Below are 19,365 nucleotides of genomic sequence, written 5' to 3'. Positions count from 1 at the left end.
CACCTCCAAAGAGTGCTTCACACAAAAAATTAGAGGACAGAATGTGGAAAGGAAATGACTGGAAATGCAAGTCACTCTACAATATGGTCAAGCACTGTACATGAAGGGGTGATACTTACTGCTGCATCCTGAAGAAGTCCTTCTTTGACATGGATGACCAGGTTTTTGTTGCTTATAGTGCAATTTGCAGTTGCTCCATGCTCTCTTCCTTGAGGCGCCGACATTTTGGCTCTCTTCACCGAGTATCTTGGCGAGCCCTGATCTCCAAACTGTTCCTGGAGAGTCTTGGTGAAGGCTGCTATGGTTTTGTCTTTAATGCCCACCAAATTAATATTGGTCACAGAGCTGGATTTGCCTTTGCCTTCCACAAAGTCTATGATAGCCTCTACAATATATTGTGCACATATCTGTACAGGGAAACCAAAGACACCAGAGCTGACCGCCGGAATAGCGATGGACCTGTGACCATGCTGGGCAGCCAATGCTAAACTGCTGCTTATCGCTGCTTGTAGAAGATCCTTACATCTCTCAGGTGAGGAGGAATTCCATCTTGGCCCCACAGTATGTATGACCTGCTTACATGATAGCTTTCCTGCATCTGTGATCACCGATTCTCCGGGGGACAAGCTGCCCCGCTTACGAACAATACGATCACAGTCGTCTTGGAGTGTCTGTCCTGCGGCGCGAAGTAATGCCAATGCCAGACCCCCAATGTGTTTCAGATCTTCATTGGCTGCATTCACAATGACATCTGCATGGTGTCTGCACAAGTCTCCTCTATACACCGAGATAGTCACCCCCTGGGGCAGCTGTATTTGGAGTTGAGATTCGTTAGGAGAGGTTTCATTAAGTATATCATCATCTTCCACGTCTTTTTGCAGATATATCACACATTTGTATTTATCCTTTGCTAATGTTACATACATCTCTTCATTGCACAAACAAAACTTCTTGGCTCCTGGTTTATCAATGCGCAAAGTCCCATGATAGACAGAGGACAGGACCGCTTGTACATGGGACACCGCTTCCTCCACGTAACTCTTGGCTCCTGTCAGGTGGATGTTCCGATGTCTTATTTCAACCCTGACATTAATCTGCTTCAGATCCTCCCATACCTTCTTCCTTTCCTCGTTGATGAACTGCAGGACTGCCATCGACTTGACCTTGATATTCTTCTCCATTGGAGTGTTTTTCTCCACAAAATCGTGGAGTGTTTTGTAGGTCTTGTGTACACTGGAGGACAAACCTGCGACCACCAGATCACTCTCTGCTCCGGGGGGGAATTCTTGGATGATGACTGTGCAGGTCTCAGAATTCAGTGATTTGAGAAGATATGACTGGAGACTTCTCCACTCCGGACTTCTCAGGATATTCTTGTCCTCCACTGGAATTCGCTGATAAATGACTTCTCGGTTTATCTGCTCTTCTGCGTCCATTAAGTCTTTTTTTGTGTAACCAGTCAGTTTGATCACGTTTTCTTCCATCTCCATTAGTGCATTGATATTGTGTCGCGCAAAGAGGAGACAAGAGACCTCGTCATTGTCAGAGAACATCAAGAACTGAAGAACGTGCGGGTTCAGCTGGAGGGATTTGGATTTCAGACCCAGTTTAACACTAAGTATTTCATACTTGGCTTGGAGAATTTCATCCCTCAGTCCAGTGAGCTTGACATGGTGTGTGGACGGGTCGTATTCCATCCTCAGCTCCGGGGCATCTGCTAGTATCTTCTTCTCCAGACCACCACTACATATGACATGGTAGAGCGCTGCAGACATCTGTTCTGCCGCAGTGGTCACCTGACTTCCCCGCTTGGCTTTCCTGGTGATTTCCTCCACCAGTTTTTTGAATATATTTTCGATCTTGTTAACATCCTTCATTGTCCCCGCCAGGAAGACCTTCTCAGTATCAGCACTGGGTTTGATCAGTACTCCATAATAGGCAGCAGTGGTGATCTGATTCTTGATGTCCTCCCATGCTGAAGGAGTCATTTTACAGTCTATGACTTTGTACCTTGAGATAATAAGTGAGAACTCGGCGGAGACCTTCTCGGTCCATGTACGGGCCAACTTCATCATAGTCCTGAGATGTGAGGATAGGGAGTTTGGAAAACCCAATGTGATGACAGGGTTTGAGCAGTTAAGATCAGGCCATGTGATCTCACACACTTTATCGGACATGTGCTTCTCCATGCTTTGCTTCAATTTATTATCCTTCCATATGAACTCAAGTAAGTATGGACTGATAGGGATCTGGATCGGCGGTGGTCTTACCACACAAGGTCTTTTCCTCCCATACAGAGCGATATTCAAGGTGGGGTAGTATCGATATACGGAGATCACCTTCTTACCAAAGATGTGTTCCTTTTCTACTAGGACTTTCACATCTGAAAGATATAGCATTTGTGTTATAGAGATAAGCCGGGACAGGAGCGCCTTCATAATCGCAGCAGGCTATAACAGTGCTAGGAAGAAGGAACATTTGGTATCTATCTAACTGTAGCACAATGAACGGCTCAGTCGTATCTGTATGTAACCAACTGCTTCAGTAATCAGGCTTGCCACAACATACACTGAGGTGGCCTCCTGCTTAAATGAACCCAAACGTATATACTATCACCTGTTGACTAAGCAACCTGTAAAAAGGGATGAAAAACTTAAAGCGACCCTTCAACCTGGGACAAACAAAGATGGCCGCACTGCTTCTCTGACTACCTGATTCACACTGAGGGAAATTTACTAAGCCCAGAATTTCCTATGCCAGACTTAGTACAATTTCCACAAAACATAAAGAGGCGCATGCCTCTTCATGTTTTTGGCACATCCCTGGCAGTTCCTTGTGCCTAGGCAGAAATGTACGCCAGGTCCAACCTGGTGCACATTACTGGTATAATTTACGTCAGTTTTTGATGTAAATTATACATAAATCTGTCCATCCGGGGTTGCCATGCCCTCTCCCAACAAACCCTACCTACTTTTTAAAAACATGCGAGGGTCAACACAAAAAGGAGAAAAGTTGCAAATACCGATTTTAGCATGGCTTGGCCACTTTATTATGCCAGATGCTGCTCTGACTGGCCAATACTGCTCTGAAGGAGAATTGGGAAATAATTGGCAGGGGGGATTAAGGCTGTATAGTGTGTTTGGGGTGAGGCCTGGATATGTTTGGGGGTGATAGATGTGTCCATAGACACTGTAGAATACAGGTGATATTTTCAAAACCTTTTCCTGCTTTTCAGTTCAGGCATTGTAATGGCCCAGTACATCATCCTGGTCCCCTCCATAAATGTCATACATATACCGTATATACCGGCGTATAAGGCGACGGGGCGTATAAGACGACCCCCCAACTGTCACCTTATACGCCGGTATTCAGTGGAGAAAAAAAAAAAAATTTTATTACTCACCTCCCACGGCGTCCTGTCGCGCTCCGGCAGGATGTCGCTCGGTCCGGCAGGCTGTCGCTCGCTCCTCGTCCCCGCCGCAGCATAGCTTTCTGAATGTGGGGCTTGAAATCCCCGCTTCCAGAAAGCTAATACACACGCCGCAGCCATGACATCATTGAATGGCTGTGATTGGCTAAAGCGCACGTGGCTTCAGCCAATCACACTATTCAATGACATCATTGAATGGGTGTGATTGCTAACACGTGCGCCTTCAGCCAATCACAGCCATTCAATGATGTCATTGAATAGTGTGATTGGCTGAAGCCACGTGTGCTTTAGCCAATCACAGCCATTCAATGCTGTCATGGCTGCCGGCGTGTGTATTAGCTTTCTGGAAGCGGGGATTTCAAGCCCCGCATTCAGAAAGCTATGCTGCGGCGGGGACGAGGAGCGAGCGACAGCCTGCCGGAGCGAGCGACATCCTGCCGGAGCGCGACAGAACGCCGTGGGAGGTGAGTAATAAAATTTTTTTTTTTTTACACTTTTTTTTTTTTGTATTACCGGCGCATAAGACGACCCCCGACTGCAGAGCAGATTTTTCGGGGTTCAAAAGTCGTCTTATACGCCGGTATATACGGTATGTCCAATGTTGATGCACTGTGCAAGGCTGTCTTGTCATTTCCAGTATGTGTGTTGCACAGCTGCAGCGCTTGAGAGGTAAATGTTTCTAAAATCCAAAGCCTGCATGTAAATGTATCAAGTCTGTCATGTCATGTGGTATGAGAGGAGGTTATAAAAGTGAGTGCTTGAGAGCGGAAAAAGGGTTCTGAGCTAGTCCATGTCTTCAGAGTTTTGGTGATACAGGAGGTCCAGGTACATGAGGACACCTTTAGTCCTCATGTGCTGATGCATGGAAGAGGAGGAGAGATTTCCCATGTTGCATGAGACTGGATGTTAATGGAGTGAGCCCCCAAGAATGAGAGAGAGAGCAGAGGCCAGTGCAGAGGTACTTTATAATCATCTGATTTTCCTACGCGGCTGTCTGAAGCCTGGATCACTGCATAGAGGTACACACTTTAATTGTCACACCCACGTGTCTGCAAGACTAGGGTGGAAGTACTGCAAGATAATAATCTCTGTTCACACACGTGCATCTTGAGCCTATGAGAGCCGTGTTGAGATACTACGTTTCTTTTTAAATCTAGTCTTTTACTTGCACTGTGAAGTCTAAAAGTTAACTGCCTTGTAATATTTGTTGTCAAGTTTCAAGTTAAGTTTGCTGGGCTCTGACCGTTCCTAGAGACCCATGGTTCTAAGTACTTTCTGTGCCTGAATTTCTTCTCCACCGAGGGTCATAACGGTGTGTATAGGAACTGTGGCATCACCCGTGACAATTAACTCCCTGTGTTCCTGTTTAATGGGCATTCACTATCCTAGGGCTGTCCCAGTTGACCTGCAGTGCTACTCTGGCCTTGGCTGCGTGTGTCCCTCCGGGAAGGAGACTGGTAAGTGCCACCGTGACACGTCAGCATTTTACCATCCCAGCTCCCCACGTATGTCACGTGTCCGGGGTCTCCCTATGGGATGCTGCAGCATCAATGATATAAATGATGAATATAAGGTTAGTGATGGCATGCCCACTGCCCCCTAAAGTCCTTCTGCTAGCAGCACAGCATTGTGTTATGTTATGGAATTGGCATGCAAGCAGTTTTCCGGTACATCCTAAAAGCAACTCCAAGCCACAGCATCACTAAAATGCATGTAATAGAGTCCAACTGCAGCAAGGAGACCCATGGAAAACCCATCTAGGCCAATAAGAACATCTCCATTCCACCTCTATATAGCATCAGATCCCATACTGCACCTTGTTATTGGTGGCTCGGATACATAACTTACTTTGAGCGTCGTAGAAGGTGACCAGCGCGGCCTCTTCCTCAGGGATCATTATGGCTTCTTGTACTGGACCACCACCGATCTTTGAGCTCTCAAAGTAGAGCATGAGGTGGTCCTCTTCTGTGTTCGGGGGTAACCCTTCAGCCCTGATGCTCCTAGTCTCCCCCAGAGACTTCGCCGTCAGCTTCTGCTGATTTACTCGGTGGTGGTTGCTGAATTTTTCAACAAAACTGAAGACATCTGAAGAAAAACAAATATTCATAAAAATGAATCCTGAGGAGGAACCGACCGAGGAGCAGACCTGAGGAAACCGTCAAAGTAAGACAACCACGAGGCCCTGTGTTATCAGTCACCTACAGGGTGCTTGATCCAACATCACTTACGGGCAATAAAATAATACATTTTCTGCCACAAATTGAGGTAAAAGGCGGGGTGAAAGGTGACAAACGAGTGCAGCGTTTCTCGTGGTATCCTTATATATAAGCCCTGTTCACCCAGAGGATTGTCAATGCGGATTCTGAGCAGAAATTCACATTGGAATCTGCGTCAGGTTTACATCCTATTGAATTCAATGGGGATCCTAACTGAAGTTCATACAGCGCAAATTTTATTGGATGCGAAACTTAACCCCTTCCGACTGCAGCCGTTTTCTGTTTTTGCTTTTTCTTATACCCTCCCACTTTCATAAAACCATAACTTTTTTAGTTTTCGTCTGACATTGCTAAACAAGGCCTTGTTTTTTACGGGACGAGTACTATGTAATACTATGTAGTGACCTGAAGTGTGGCACTACAGTAAAATACCTAATCTCAAGTACTGAATCACTGTCCTAGCTACTTGTTATTTGTCCAGACTAGTGATGCAGGTTTCCATTTAATAAAAGAGTTGGCTAGAATAGGGAATTAATTAGCTAATTGAGCTTAGTTCATTCATTGTAATACAATCATTTGAGGACCTCTGAAAATCCTCAGTATGCAGCAAACAGGACCTTCCACTGCCATTGGTGCACATGAACCTGCAGAAAGGAGCTCTCGGATTGGTCAAGGGGCAGAGCTAACCACAGCTGATTTGAGATGAGAGTACTGGTTGGAGGAGACTGGGGGAATTCCCTTCTGCGCTGATCATTGGTGCACATGACCCAGCAGAAGAAAGGAGCTCTTGGATTGGTCAAGGGGCGGAGCTAACAACAGCTTATTAGAGATGAGAGTCCTGGTTGGAGGAGACTGATGAAATTCCCTTCTTCCCTGATCATTGATGCACATGACCCAGCAGAAGAAAGGAGCTCTCGGATTGGCAAAGGGGCGGAGCTAACCGTAGCCGATTTGAGATGAGAGTCCTGGTTGGAGGAGACTGGGGAAATTTCCTTCTGCCCTGATCATTGGTGCACATGAAAAGAAAGTGTTGAGAGGCGAGAAATTGCTGGAGAAAGAGTTAGAAAGAGTGGGGAGGAGGAGGTCTGCAGCCAGAGCTGTGCAAGAGAAGAGATCCTTCCTGCTGGCATCCTCCCTACTCCGATACTGGAGAAGCTGACTAATCCTTCCAGCAAGCCCCATATTGAGTTGATCGTTCACCCACTACGCTGATGGAAGCTTGTGGTCTTCTTCAAGATAAAAAATCCTTCCAAATCATGCCTTCCCTCCCTCCTTTCACCGAACAGATCGAAAAGACAGAACCACATGCTGCCAAGTCCTGAGAACCTACCTACGATCCAGCTTGAGAACTTTAGCTTGAGTTTCAGGTTGTCAATTTACTGTTAGTTAGGTCAAAGGGGTTTCAGACCTAGTCAGTCACCCTACAGCTTTCCCTTATCTCAGGTGCTGCCTCCCCAAGGCTTATTTGCCCGTATATCAAGTGTTCAACTGTATATACGCATGTTCCACTGTTCAAGATTCTTTCAGACTGCCATGTTTAACAGTAAATGGTGTGCCTGCAGTTTTCCTAAATGCATGTGTTAGTCTTATTTCTTAATGAAGTACCTTTAAATCGGGCACTGGCATCACGACTTCCTAATTTTACCACACGGACAAATCCTGTTGCATACCGTCGCCTGTGTACATTGTATAGAGCAAACTGCACTCATCGCCAGCGTGACACAGCTCCTTAGCCATCCCTTCGAAACCAGGCCTCTTCCCACTTGTCTCAAGTTGCAACTACATGACTGGGAAAAGGAGCTTTTTTCAAACGTACTACGTTTTAATTTTTCTATTATTAACACTTTTTTATTTTTTGTGTAATTTACGTTCACTTTTTTTTTGTCCCCATAGGGGACTTCAACTAGCGATCATTTGATCGCTTGTGCAGTATAATGCAATATTATGGTATTGTATCATTCTGTATTTAGACCAACATTGTATTAAGATAAGCCACAAGCTCGTATTAAAAGGTACAAACTCATAGCAGGCCTTCAGAAGGCCCTTGGCTGCCTTGACACCTAAACGGCACCTTGTGATCTCATTGTGGGTCAGAAGTGGGGGTTGGACATTTGGGATCCTGATCGGGGCATTAAAAGGGTTAATAGTCATGTTTGCAGTTATCATGGTTTTTGCAGGTAGGTGTTTGCTGTCAAAAATGGCTAAAACCCACCATGTATGTAGCTGGCTCAGCTCCCATGTCTGCTCTGTACGCTGACGTATGTGTACAGCACACATTTGGAAAGGGTTAAAATCTACGCCATAGAATAAAAGAATTGACACGGATTTGCCCCATTGGATACCAATTCACATACAAATCTATGCCAGAAAAATCTACCCTAGATCTATCACAATAAACTTGCCCTACAAGGCAAGGCCTCTTGGTAACGACTAGAGATGAGCGAGCACGCTCAGATACAGCAGTTACTCGAGCAAGCATCGCTCATCTCGAGTAACTGCTTACTAGTCTGAGCGTGCTCGGGGTGGCGGCGGAGGGGCGGGGGTGAGCGGCGGCGGGGTGGAGAGTGAGAGAGATCTCTCTCTCCCCCACCCTCTGCTACCCCCCGCCACTCGGACCAGTAAGCAATTACTCGAGATTAGCGATGGTCGCTCGCGTAACTGCTGTATCCGAGCATGCTCGCTCATCTCTAGTAACGACCCATTTTCTAATAAAATCTGCAATGTGTGGATTTCGTTGTGGATTTAAACCTCACATTTGAAGATCTGCACTCATTACGATGCCTGAGGTCAAATGAGGTGCAATGAATAATACGATTGCAGGTGTCAATAAATGGGACTGGATTACATGTGATCAGGTGGTCCTATAGTCATGTCAATGATGATCCCTATAAACTCCATGTATATGATATGGTTGATGAGCTCCTGGATTTACTGCTCCAACCATATGAGGGCACCACTGAGTATTATATACGTAGAGGTTTGATATTACCAATGTCGCAGGTGAAGGTGATGACGGCCGATTGGATCTCATGGATTCTCTCCAAGTAAAAGTCAATGTCATCGTTCTTGGCACTAATATTTTCTATGAGGAGGGTCAACATCTCGGAGGGGCAGGAGTCCTGCACGTTCTCAATCAGAACCACATTGGAGAGGAGGTGCTCCGCCTGAACACTTGGTTCATTTTGCAACATCTTCACAGCTGTTGGAAAACATTAAATTTTATACCATCGACATCTGTGACTGAGCTTTATACACAATCTACCCCACACACCCGCCCTTGTCCTACAGGAGATGCACACACTCGATCAATGGTGGGAAGAAGTATAGTGGCAGAAACCAACCCAAGGAGAACAGAGAAATGACACGTCAGCTTAAAGCAGTGATGTCATCGGTGCAATGCTGCAGTGCTCAGCTCTGGTGTTCTGCAGCATGGGGGGGCCTAGGGTCTAATCTTACTGGGGCCAAATCTACTGGGAGTTTGTTAGTTATCTTCCAAACTTGTAAGTTTCCTCCCATACTTCAAATTCACTTTACCGTTGCATTATCCCATGGACCCACAGCGGCACCATCCCAGGGCCCCACAGTGAAGTCACTTGCTATTATCAGCAGTGGTGAAAAGTTACCTGGACTTTGGGTCAGCTTGTCTTTTACTGGTTTCTGAAATAAAATGAAACACGGCCTTTATATGTGAAGCTTCAGGATTTACGCATTGCCCTTCTCTGTTTATTTTTCTCTCTCACACATTATAGGGAGGGCAAAAAGGGCGATTGCACAGGGGCCTCCGGCATGTCCCAAACACCCAAGAACATATCTGGCATTGTTAACGTTTCAAAGTCAACTATACATAAGATGCTGCTGAATGAAGGGTCCTTCCACCTCCTCTGATCACCCAAAAGGTCGGGAAGGGTATGGTTTCTCCTTGGGGAGAGTATCTAGTGAGGAGACTTATAAGGCCATGCGTGCTCCTCTGGGAAATTTATGCAAGTAGGAAGATGTAACAATAACTCTACAGCGCCATCTATTGGTAGGCATAATTCCTGCAAGTCAGTGTCAAACCTTTTAACAAGCCCTGTCATAATGACTGGGAATATGAGCCAGTAGGAAAACATAACCATGTACAGAAAGACTGTTTTGGGGCGATTGCACCTCATCAGTGCACAGTAGGTTTCTGGCTTGGTTGGGTGAGATGCCTATGATGTAAGTCAGGAAGGGTGTGGTTTCTCCTTAGGGACAGAAACTAGTGAGGAGACTTATAAGCCCATCCCCATATACAGACATTCTGGCCTCAACCATTCATTATTATGTGGGGAGATCAACTCATTATGCTGCCAGACTCCTCCATCCCCCAAGGCCCCTCAGTCTGCCCTCTTCTCTGCCAGATCTCTATGTCCCACCTATCCTCCACCAGACTCATCTGTCCCAATCCAGACTCTTTGATCACCACATCCTTCCAGACCCTTTTATTGCTGCCACCTCCATCCAGACCCCTCTATTCCCCAAGGCCCCTCAGTCTGCCCTCTCCTCCACCAGACTCCTCCATCCCCCAAGGTCCCTCTGTCTGCACTCTTCTCCACTAGACTCCTTAATCCCCCTAGATCCCCCTGTCTGCCCTCTCCTCCACCAGACTCCTCCATCCCCCAAGGTCCCTCTGTCTGCACTCTTCTCCACCAGACTCCTCCATCCCCAAGGCCCCTCAGTCTGCCGTCTCCTCCACCAGACTCCTCCATCCCCCAAGGTCCCTCTGTCTGCACTCTTCTCCACTAGACTCCTTAATCCCCCTAGATCCCCCTGTCTGCCCTCTCCTCCACCAGATCTCTATGTCCCACCTATCCTCCACCAGACTCATCTGTCCCAATCCAGACTCTTTGATCACCACATCCTTCCAGGCGCTTTTATTGCTGCCACCTCCATCCAGACCCCTCTATTCCCCAAGGCCCCTCAGTCTGCCCTCTCCTCCACCAGACTCCTCCATCCCCCAAGGTCCCTCTGTCTGCACTCTTCTCCACTAGACTCCTTAATCCCCCTAGATCCCCCTGTCTGCCCTCTCCTCCACCATATCTCTATGTCCCACCTATCCTCCACCAGACTCATCTGTCCCAATCCAGACTCTTCAATCACCACATCCCTCGAGACCCGTTCATTGCTACCACCTCCATCCAGACCCCTCTATCCCGCTTCCTCTGGCAGCTGCTTATCTCACTGCAGAACAAAGGATCAGGCATAGTGATATCCAATCTGCCAAATCCTAGTTTCCCGCACATATCTGCTGCTGGGGTACCAGAGCCAACACTATGTTGTTTGTCCGCCTCTGGATTCCGCAGCAAATACCTTCCATAGCATGCTATGGAAAAGTGATTCTTCATGCACACAAGCAGAAACCAATTACGGTTTCCGCTCATGGAGGACAATCACAGCACGCTCTATTTTTGCGTGGATTCTACGTGGACGGCTTCCAGTGAAGTCCTCAGATCAGCAGCCCTCAAGCAATTGACACTGAGGAAAGCTTGTGGATTCCACGTCATCGCAAGGTGATGACATGGGCTCTCCCCCCAGGAGTTTAAAAAAAGCAGTTACGCGCGGACACTGCTGCTGCCAGGGCCGGATTCTGCTGCAGGATTCAGCATGTAGGATCTGACCCACCTGTGTCCGTGAGGCCTAAATTCCATATGTTGGCCAAATACTAATTCTTTGCCCCAGGTGATGGAAAATCCCAGCCTACATTATTATGGGGTCTGTCCAGGGGTCCAGCTTGTGCAACTGCAGCCATTGTGGAGGAACTGTACATTGTCCCGTCGGCTGATTGCCATCTTACTTGTTATTACCAGGGGTAAACATTGTAGAATCTCGTCCGCCCCATGTCCCGGCCCGGATAGATGTGCCCTCTCCCTGCTGCACTTACTACCAAGGCTTCCTGCGTCTTGCTGCCCGTCACCACGTCCACCGAGCTCACATCCAGCTTCAGCTTCATGTCTCCGGGTAGTTGTAGCTCATGAGTCTCTTTCTGGAGAACCTGATCCCGCACTGAAATAATATAATGCTACATCAATAATATACCACTGCTAATAGTACTATAATACTCCAGTAATACCACTGCTAATAGTACTATAATACTCCAGTAATGACAATGCTAATAGTACTATAATACTCCAGTAATACCACTGCTAATAGTACTACAATACTCCAGTAATAACAATGCTACTAGTACTACAATGCTCCAGTAATACCACTGCTAATAGTATTATAATACTCCAGTAATGACAATGCTAATAGTACTATAATACTTCAGTAGTGACACTGCTAATAGTACTACAATACTACAGTAATACCACTGCTAATAGTACTATAATACTCCAGTAATAACAATGCTAATAGTACTATAATACTCCAGTAATACCACTGCTAATAGTATTATAATACTCCAGTAATGACAATGCTAATAGTACTATAATACTTCAGTAGTGACACTGCTAATAGTACTACAATGCTCCAGTAATAACAATGCTACTAGTAATAGTACTATAATACTCCAGTAATACCACTGCTAATAGTACTACAATACTCCAGTAATACCACTGCTAATAGTACTATAATACTCCAGTAATACCAATGCTAATAGTACTATAATACTCCAGTAATACCACTGCTAATAGTACTATAATACTCCAGTAATAACAATGCTACTAGTAATAGTACTATAATACTCCAGTAATACCACTGCTAATAGTACTATAATACTCCAGTAATGACAATGCTAATTGTACTATAATACTACAGTAATACAATAATACTATACTAATGCTAATAATTCTATAACACTACAGTAATTACAAAGTATACCAATTGTAATAAATACTATGATACTGCAGTAATACAATAATATACTGCTGCTAATAATATAATGCTACAGTAATAACACAATGATAATAATACACCAATGCTAATCATACTAAAATACTGCAATAATAACACCACAATTTACCGATGCAAAAAATATTACAGTAATATTACTTCATCCGTATATATAAAAGGAAAGCTAATTGGTGAGTCATCCTCTTAAAATCCAAGTCGCAATCCACGTGTTATGGTGGCTTCACACTCACTAGTCACAGGAAATAGAACCCATTGATTTCAATGGGTTCGTCCTCATTAGTGTGTTTTACACGTGGAAAAAAAAGGACCTTTCTGCGTTTGGCGCAGCACAGGCGCCCATTGAGGTCTATGGGAGGAGTGCAAATAAACAAGTCGATGCGTGGAAAACTGTGCAAAACCGCAAAAAAAGAACACATCTGGACCTCATTAGGCTAAGGGTGGACACCCACTAGCGTTTTTAATTCTTGCGCTGCGATATCGCCAGTGTTTTCAATGGGGCCAGCGGCAGCAGCGCTGGCCCCATTGAAGACATATAGGAGTATACCGCGGACTTCTGCCACAGCTGTGGCAGGAGTTTCCTTCATCTCCACGGGGACCGTGGGGATGAAGCAATCCTCTGCCACAGCTGTGACAGCTGTGGCAGAAGTCCAGGATGCTATCCCATTGCTGGCGCTGCTGCTGGCCCCATTGAAAGCAGTGGTTTTGTGGCAACCTCTGCAGCATGATTTTCTGGGAAGGGCTTGACATATAAGCCCTTGCCTGAAAATCATCCCTAGCTGGTTAAAAAAAACAAAAAAAGAATCTTTACTCACCTCTCCGCCACTCAGACGCGTCCTCCGGCTGGCTCCCCTGCACTGCTGTCCAGCACTTTCAGCAGGCGGGGATTTTTCCCCGCCTCCTGAAAGGGCTATGCTGATTGGCAGAGCGCTCAGCCAATTACAGGCAGCGCTTAGCTATTCATGAATAGATGGGTGTATATCAGTCGGGTTTTCACGCCCGGCCAATATACGCTGCCGCTCTCTGTAAGGGGAGGAGGCGGGATGAGATGGGAGCTAGTGCAGTAAGCTTTCACTTCCTCTTCGGCCCTCTCTCCACCCCTCGACACTGTTTGCAATGGGAGGGGGTGGAACTTAGCTCCGGCCCCGTCCCAGTACTCCCATTGCAAACAGCGGAGAGGGGGCACTAGCTCCCAGCCCGGCCCGCCTCAATCCCTTGCAGAGAGGGGCAGCGTATATCAGCTGGGCGTGAAAACCCGACTGATATACGTCCGCATGAATAAGCCCTAAATCCAAGCCTGTTGGTGCTTAGTCACACAAACAAGATTCATTTGTGAGATGCACAAAACTCGCATGAATATGTAATCCATTGTTTTGAATTCATTTATTCACATAAGTGATTTTTCCCACGCAGCATGGTCCAATTTTGGGTGTTCCCACAGGAGAAATTCCTTATTATTCCCTATGGTACCTTGAAAAAAATAAAAAATTCACGTGGCATTTGTATACCATGTGATGTTCATACAAGTACGATGGGATTTTTCCTATTGAAGCTTATAGGAAACTCTTGCGATCTTTTCACATGCATGAAGATCGCAATTTCACAGAAGTGATACGATTATTATTTAAAAAACGCATCACCTCGCAGTGAAAACCGCAAGTTAGCAAGCGCAATATTGGGCTGAGTTTCTCAGTCTGATATCGCGCTTGCCCATGTGAATGTAGCCTTACATACAGATTTTGATGTGGACAAACTGACAGCAGCTCTCAGGTTCCCCAAACTGCACTCCCATGAGGGTCGCCCCCAAATCCAGCCCCAACATGAAATTTGCAGCACCCACTTGAGCTGAACCTTGGACCTCCTTTCTCGTGCTGAGCTCTGCCGTGCCCCCTCTACAGCCGCCTCACACCCCAGGGGGCCTGTAGTGGCGTATTCTTCACTGGCTCCACCCAGGATGCAGAAAGATCTGGTAAACCCATCACAGTGTCAACACCTGAAACTGTTCAATGTCTTCATGCCGTGGTTTTGGAAGATAGGCGAATGTGCTTTTTCCGTATCAAATGTTAATAGAATTGCGCTGCGCTTCTTAGATTGGGGAGAATGATTTAGGCGCACTCATTGTATGTCGTCGAGTGTTGCCAGGACTTTGCAGATGTTTGTGACTGCCGAGTGGCCTTTTATGTGGTCATGTGTTTACTGAGTCTGTCAGCCATGATTTTAGACAATAATTTGGTATCCTGGTTGATGAGTAATATTGGACGGTATGATTCTGGGAGTTACATGTCTTTGTTTGGTTTTGGGATTAGTTTTATGTGCGCTAGGTGGGCTTGGTCAGACTGCTTTCCAGTTTGCAGTATTTGGTTGAAGAGATTTGTTAGCGTCAGGGATATCATGGTTTTAAGGGACTTATAAAATTCCCCAGGGTATCAGTCATTTAGTGACGCAAGTTGTGCTTGACTTAGGGTGGGTAGCGAAACCTTCTTAGGGAATTCTTTCCCGCATTCCATATTGTTCGTCTTGGGCTTATATAGTGTTGCTATAGTATATAGTATAGTATAGTATTTCTGGAGTATTGTGTTTATTTGCCTCAGGTGTTTTTGTGTTTGACCATTTTCATCTCTCATGGATGTTATGTTTGGGACAATGCCACCCAATGCAGATGATCACCTACCGGTCAAACACTGAGATGTGACCCGCTTAAACTTGGAATTCACTACATTTGTTTGGGCAGGCTGAAAACTTTGCATCTCAATCAAAAAGCCAATGCTGGACCATCCTCAAAACTAAGAATATGCCCCTGATAGGTCACCCCAATTTTAGCAGGGGGCAAGACGACAAGATATGGCACATAAAATGGCACAAATATAGCCACCCACTTCATGCATGACACGGAGCGAAGATGGCTCACCGAACTAGAACTGCAACATAAATTCCATCTACCTCCCACGCAATTCTTGCAAATTAAACAGGCCCTCTCCTTCTGTAAACCAGGCTGACAAATCTAGCAAGGGAAGCCGCTGTCACCGATTTTTACACTTTCATTAAGCAGACGCATAGAACACCATTGCTATCAAGAATACAGAAAACCATTAGAGGCAAATTCAATGAGCCAGGGAAACATCAACTGTTTACACAATGGGAAAAGGTTATACAAAAAGATGACTTATAGACTGAGCTTCTTCAAAGCTGGAACTCGATACACAAACATGTACAGAGCAAGGTTTCAACATACTGCACTATGCCATATATGGTTTTAATATCCCAGCTACGGCAACAAATCCTGACCGACTGGTAAAGTGCCCAAAATGTGGCCTTCCTGCCACAGACTTGGAGCATGGCATATGGTCATGCACACAAATAAACTTATTCTGGGGAGCTATAGCATAATACATCCAAACCAAATGGAAGATTAAAAAAAAAGGTGTAAACAGGCTCTCTCTAATTTTCCATGTCGAACCACAACAGACAATAGACATGACCGAACAACAATCCATTCTACCCTTTATGCATGTGTTCCACCTAGCTGCCAAATGCACAATCCTAAAACACTGGTTCTCACAGATGCTCCCCGAGGTGACAGAAGTGGTGGCCCAACTCACTCACATAATAACCATGAAAAGAATAGAAGTAGAGAGGGACAAGAAAAGGAGTGCAAAAAATACACTTCAAACAATGGAAGACATTTCTCACTTCCCACTTCTCAGAAGTGGAAATATCCGCTATAGTAACCCCATTTAGATATATATAATGGACCCTAATGGATGAACTAAGGGGAACGCTGAGCAGGCTAGCATTGAGCAAAGAGTAAGTAGCGGACAGAGAACCCTAACCATAAGGCAAAACGGCTCCTGGCCTGTCTCATGTAGTAGATGTATTCACTTCACTTACCCTCTCCCCAACCCTTCCATATTTATGTGCCCCCTGCCTCAGTACTTACCCCCTCATTTGTGAAATGTACCATGATGTGCCCTCTCCCTCAGTACTTACCTCCCTAATCTCTGAAGTGTACCAGAATGAGCCCCCTCCTTCAGTAATTACCCGCCCTCATCTCTGAAGTCTACCAAGATATACCTGCTCCCCCAGTACTTACCCCACCTCATCGCTAAAGTGTATTAGGATGTGCCCAATGCCCCCAATACATACACCCTTGATCTCTAAAGTATACCAGGATGTGCCCCCTCCCTCAGTTATTACCCCCCTCTTCACTAAAGTGTATCAGGATATACTCTTCCCCCAGTACTTACCTCCTCATCTCTGAAGTGTACCAGGATGTGCCCCCTACCTCAAAACTTACTCACCTCTTCTCTGAAGTGTATCAGGATATACCCCCTCCCCCAGTACTTACCCCCTTCTTCTCTGAAGTGTACCAGGATATACCCCCGGCTGCAGTCCAGGTCTTGGATTTCGCATTCTCCTCCATTAGACTTGTTTTTATTCTGGAAATGTTGCAGAAGTTTGTCTTTCACTAGGCTGATGAGACCCTCGTCCCACTTAATGGCCACAGAGTACTGGTAAGGGCTCTCCTCCATGATGATTGCAGTCTTGGGGAACACTTGGGGATGTGGGGTGCAGCTGCAGCAAGAGCAGAAACAAGAAAGCTCAGAATCTGCTAATCCTGGAAATTCAGGTCCTCACTCCTCATCTGAGCATGAAGTCTCCACCCTGTGTTATGGGAGGCTCGGAGCTTGTAGACAGTCCCCAGGTCTGCACAAATACCCTCGTACAGCAGATGACTGATAGCATCACATGTTATTTTATGGGATGTGATTATGCTGTTATGACCTGTTGTGCTCTGGACAGAACTGCATGTCATGTTATTTTGTATTACATTATGTTTGACTAATATGCACTTTTGCAGTCATTATACTATACATCTGAACTGTTGAACCATTGTACACTGTGCTATTAATGTGCTAATAGCGTGCAGCGAAAGGCCGGAGGGCTGCTGAGGTCAAGGGTTTCATATGTGGATATGATAACGTTCCGCCTTAAGAGAAACAAGGTTATAAATAGGAGGAGCTCAAAGCGCCTGATGGACAGTCGGGCTGCATTCAGATGGTAAAATAAAAATGCATTAACCCTTTCCAATCCACTGTCTGACGTCTGAAGACATTATGATTTAATTCTGTACAGCTCCGATGTTGGAGGACGTCCGTCGGGGTTCTCTTACTGTATATTGCCAGCCTCTCTGCTGTTGGAGCCTATCCAACGTGTCACCTCATGCAGTACTGGCTTTAGCCAGCAGATAGCGCCGTTGTATAACGGCAGAAAAAGAGTAAGCACCCTAGGAAAACCAGGATACAAATTGGATTGGAAAGGGTTAAAACCACGCCTAAAAAAACACATGTTGGGGAATGTACTAATCTTGTAGGATCCAAAGACACCGAAGCGAATTCTTCAGGTTTTATAGCTTCCTTAGTAGAGATGAGCGAATGTACTCGGCCACACCCCTTTTTTACTCGAGCACCGCGATTTTCGAGTACTTCTCTACTCGGGTGAAAAGATTCGGGGGGGTACCGTGGGTGAGCGGGGGGTTGCAGAGGGGAGTGAGGGGGAGTGTTAGAGGGAGAGAGGCCCCCCCTGTTCCCCACTGCTACCCCCCGCTCCACCACGCCATCCCCCGCTCCCAGGCGCCCCCCGAATCTTTGCACCTGAGTAGCCAGGTACTCGAAAATAGCGATGCTTGATCGAGTAATTACTCAAAACGAGTACGTTCGCTCATCTCTATCCCTAAGGCCTTAGTCACACGGGCGTTTTTTCCCGCGATTTGCAGATCGCATAACGGATGCGCATCCGCAAATCGCGTGACCGGGGCTGTGGCAGAGGAGAACGATGTTCGCCCATTGAATTCAATGGAGTCGGCAATACAGCCGGCTCCATTGAAAGCAATGGGCTGCCGGCAAGTGCTGGATGAATGTTCGGGGAAGGGCTTAAAATGTAAGCCCTTCCCTGAAAACCATCCTGAAAATGTGTAAAAAAAAAAAAGTATACTCACCTTTTTCCTGCAGCCGGCTGCTGAATGGGCTGCCTCTGATTGGTCACAGCCCTCACCAATAAGAAGCAACTCTCAGTGAGTGAGTGCTGCCTCTGATTGGCTGAGCGCAGGGACCAATCAGAGGCAGCTCTCAGCTGTCATTCAATAGCGCGTTCTGTGAATCGTTGTGTCCTAAAATTCATCGCACATCCGCATAAAAAACGGACATGTGCCTGCTTCCATTGGTATAATTGTTTTGGTTTTTTTACACATTTCAGGATGCTTTTCAGGGAAGGGCTTATATTTTTAAGCCCTTCCCGAAAATTCATCCCGCGCTCGCCGGCAGCCCATTGCTTTCAATGGAGCCGGCTGTATTGCCTTCTCCATTGAATTTAAAGGGCGAACATCGTTCTTATCTGCCACAGCTGTTACAACTGTGGCAGAGGAGAATGATCTTTATAGTATATGTTCTCAATGGGGTCAGCGCTGCTGCCGCCGGCCCCATTGAGCGCATATATAGAACACAATAAATCGCAGAACGCAGATAGGCGCGCTCTGCGAATCGTTGTGACCTATAATTTATCGCATATCCGCATCAAAAAACGGACATGTGACTGATCCCATTGCGAAGCAATGGTTCTATATATGCGCAGATCGCATGCGCAAATCGCGCGAAAAAACGCCCGTCTGACCGAGGCCTATGGAACACATTTCTGTCATCTTCCATTCTCTTCAGGTGCGCACTATGGGCAAGCCTCTGGCGCGTCTCTTCTCACTCCAGCTTTTGAGACTCTTCACTCTGAGCTTCCACCTGCAGTCTGTTCACCTTTAGTGATTTTTACTTGTAGCTCCTGAAGCTGCATCTCTGCATGTTTCTC

The 19,365-nt window shown here is 46.1% G+C and overlaps 2 protein-coding genes across 2 annotated transcripts in view; one reads left to right on the top strand and one right to left on the bottom strand.

The window, feature by feature from the left end:
• Nucleotides 1-19,365, top strand: part of LOC136576196 (protein mono-ADP-ribosyltransferase PARP14-like) — a 913,674-nt gene that overhangs the window by 787,982 nt on the left and 106,327 nt on the right. The gene's annotated exons all lie outside the window — the stretch shown is intronic.
• LOC136577384 (protein mono-ADP-ribosyltransferase PARP14-like) overlaps nucleotides 1-19,365 on the bottom strand; it is a 65,699-nt gene that overhangs the window by 45,820 nt on the left and 514 nt on the right. Inside the window, exons 2-7 of the mRNA XM_066577291.1 lie at nucleotides 16,859-17,085; nucleotides 11,546-11,667; nucleotides 9,270-9,303; nucleotides 8,636-8,845; nucleotides 5,279-5,515; nucleotides 120-2,383 (exon numbers count right to left, since the gene is read on the bottom strand). Coding sequence (XP_066433388.1) covers nucleotides 120-2,383; nucleotides 5,279-5,515; nucleotides 8,636-8,845; nucleotides 9,270-9,303; nucleotides 11,546-11,667; nucleotides 16,859-17,085 — 3,094 coding nt within the window. The remainder of the gene's footprint in view (nucleotides 1-119; nucleotides 2,384-5,278; nucleotides 5,516-8,635; nucleotides 8,846-9,269; nucleotides 9,304-11,545; nucleotides 11,668-16,858; nucleotides 17,086-19,365) is intronic.

This window comes from Eleutherodactylus coqui, chromosome 8, assembly GCF_035609145.1.
Source record: "Eleutherodactylus coqui strain aEleCoq1 chromosome 8, aEleCoq1.hap1, whole genome shotgun sequence".
In the NCBI taxonomy this organism is placed as follows: domain Eukaryota; kingdom Metazoa; phylum Chordata; class Amphibia; order Anura; family Eleutherodactylidae; genus Eleutherodactylus; species Eleutherodactylus coqui.
This window is presented reverse-complemented; position numbering and strand designations above follow the sequence as displayed.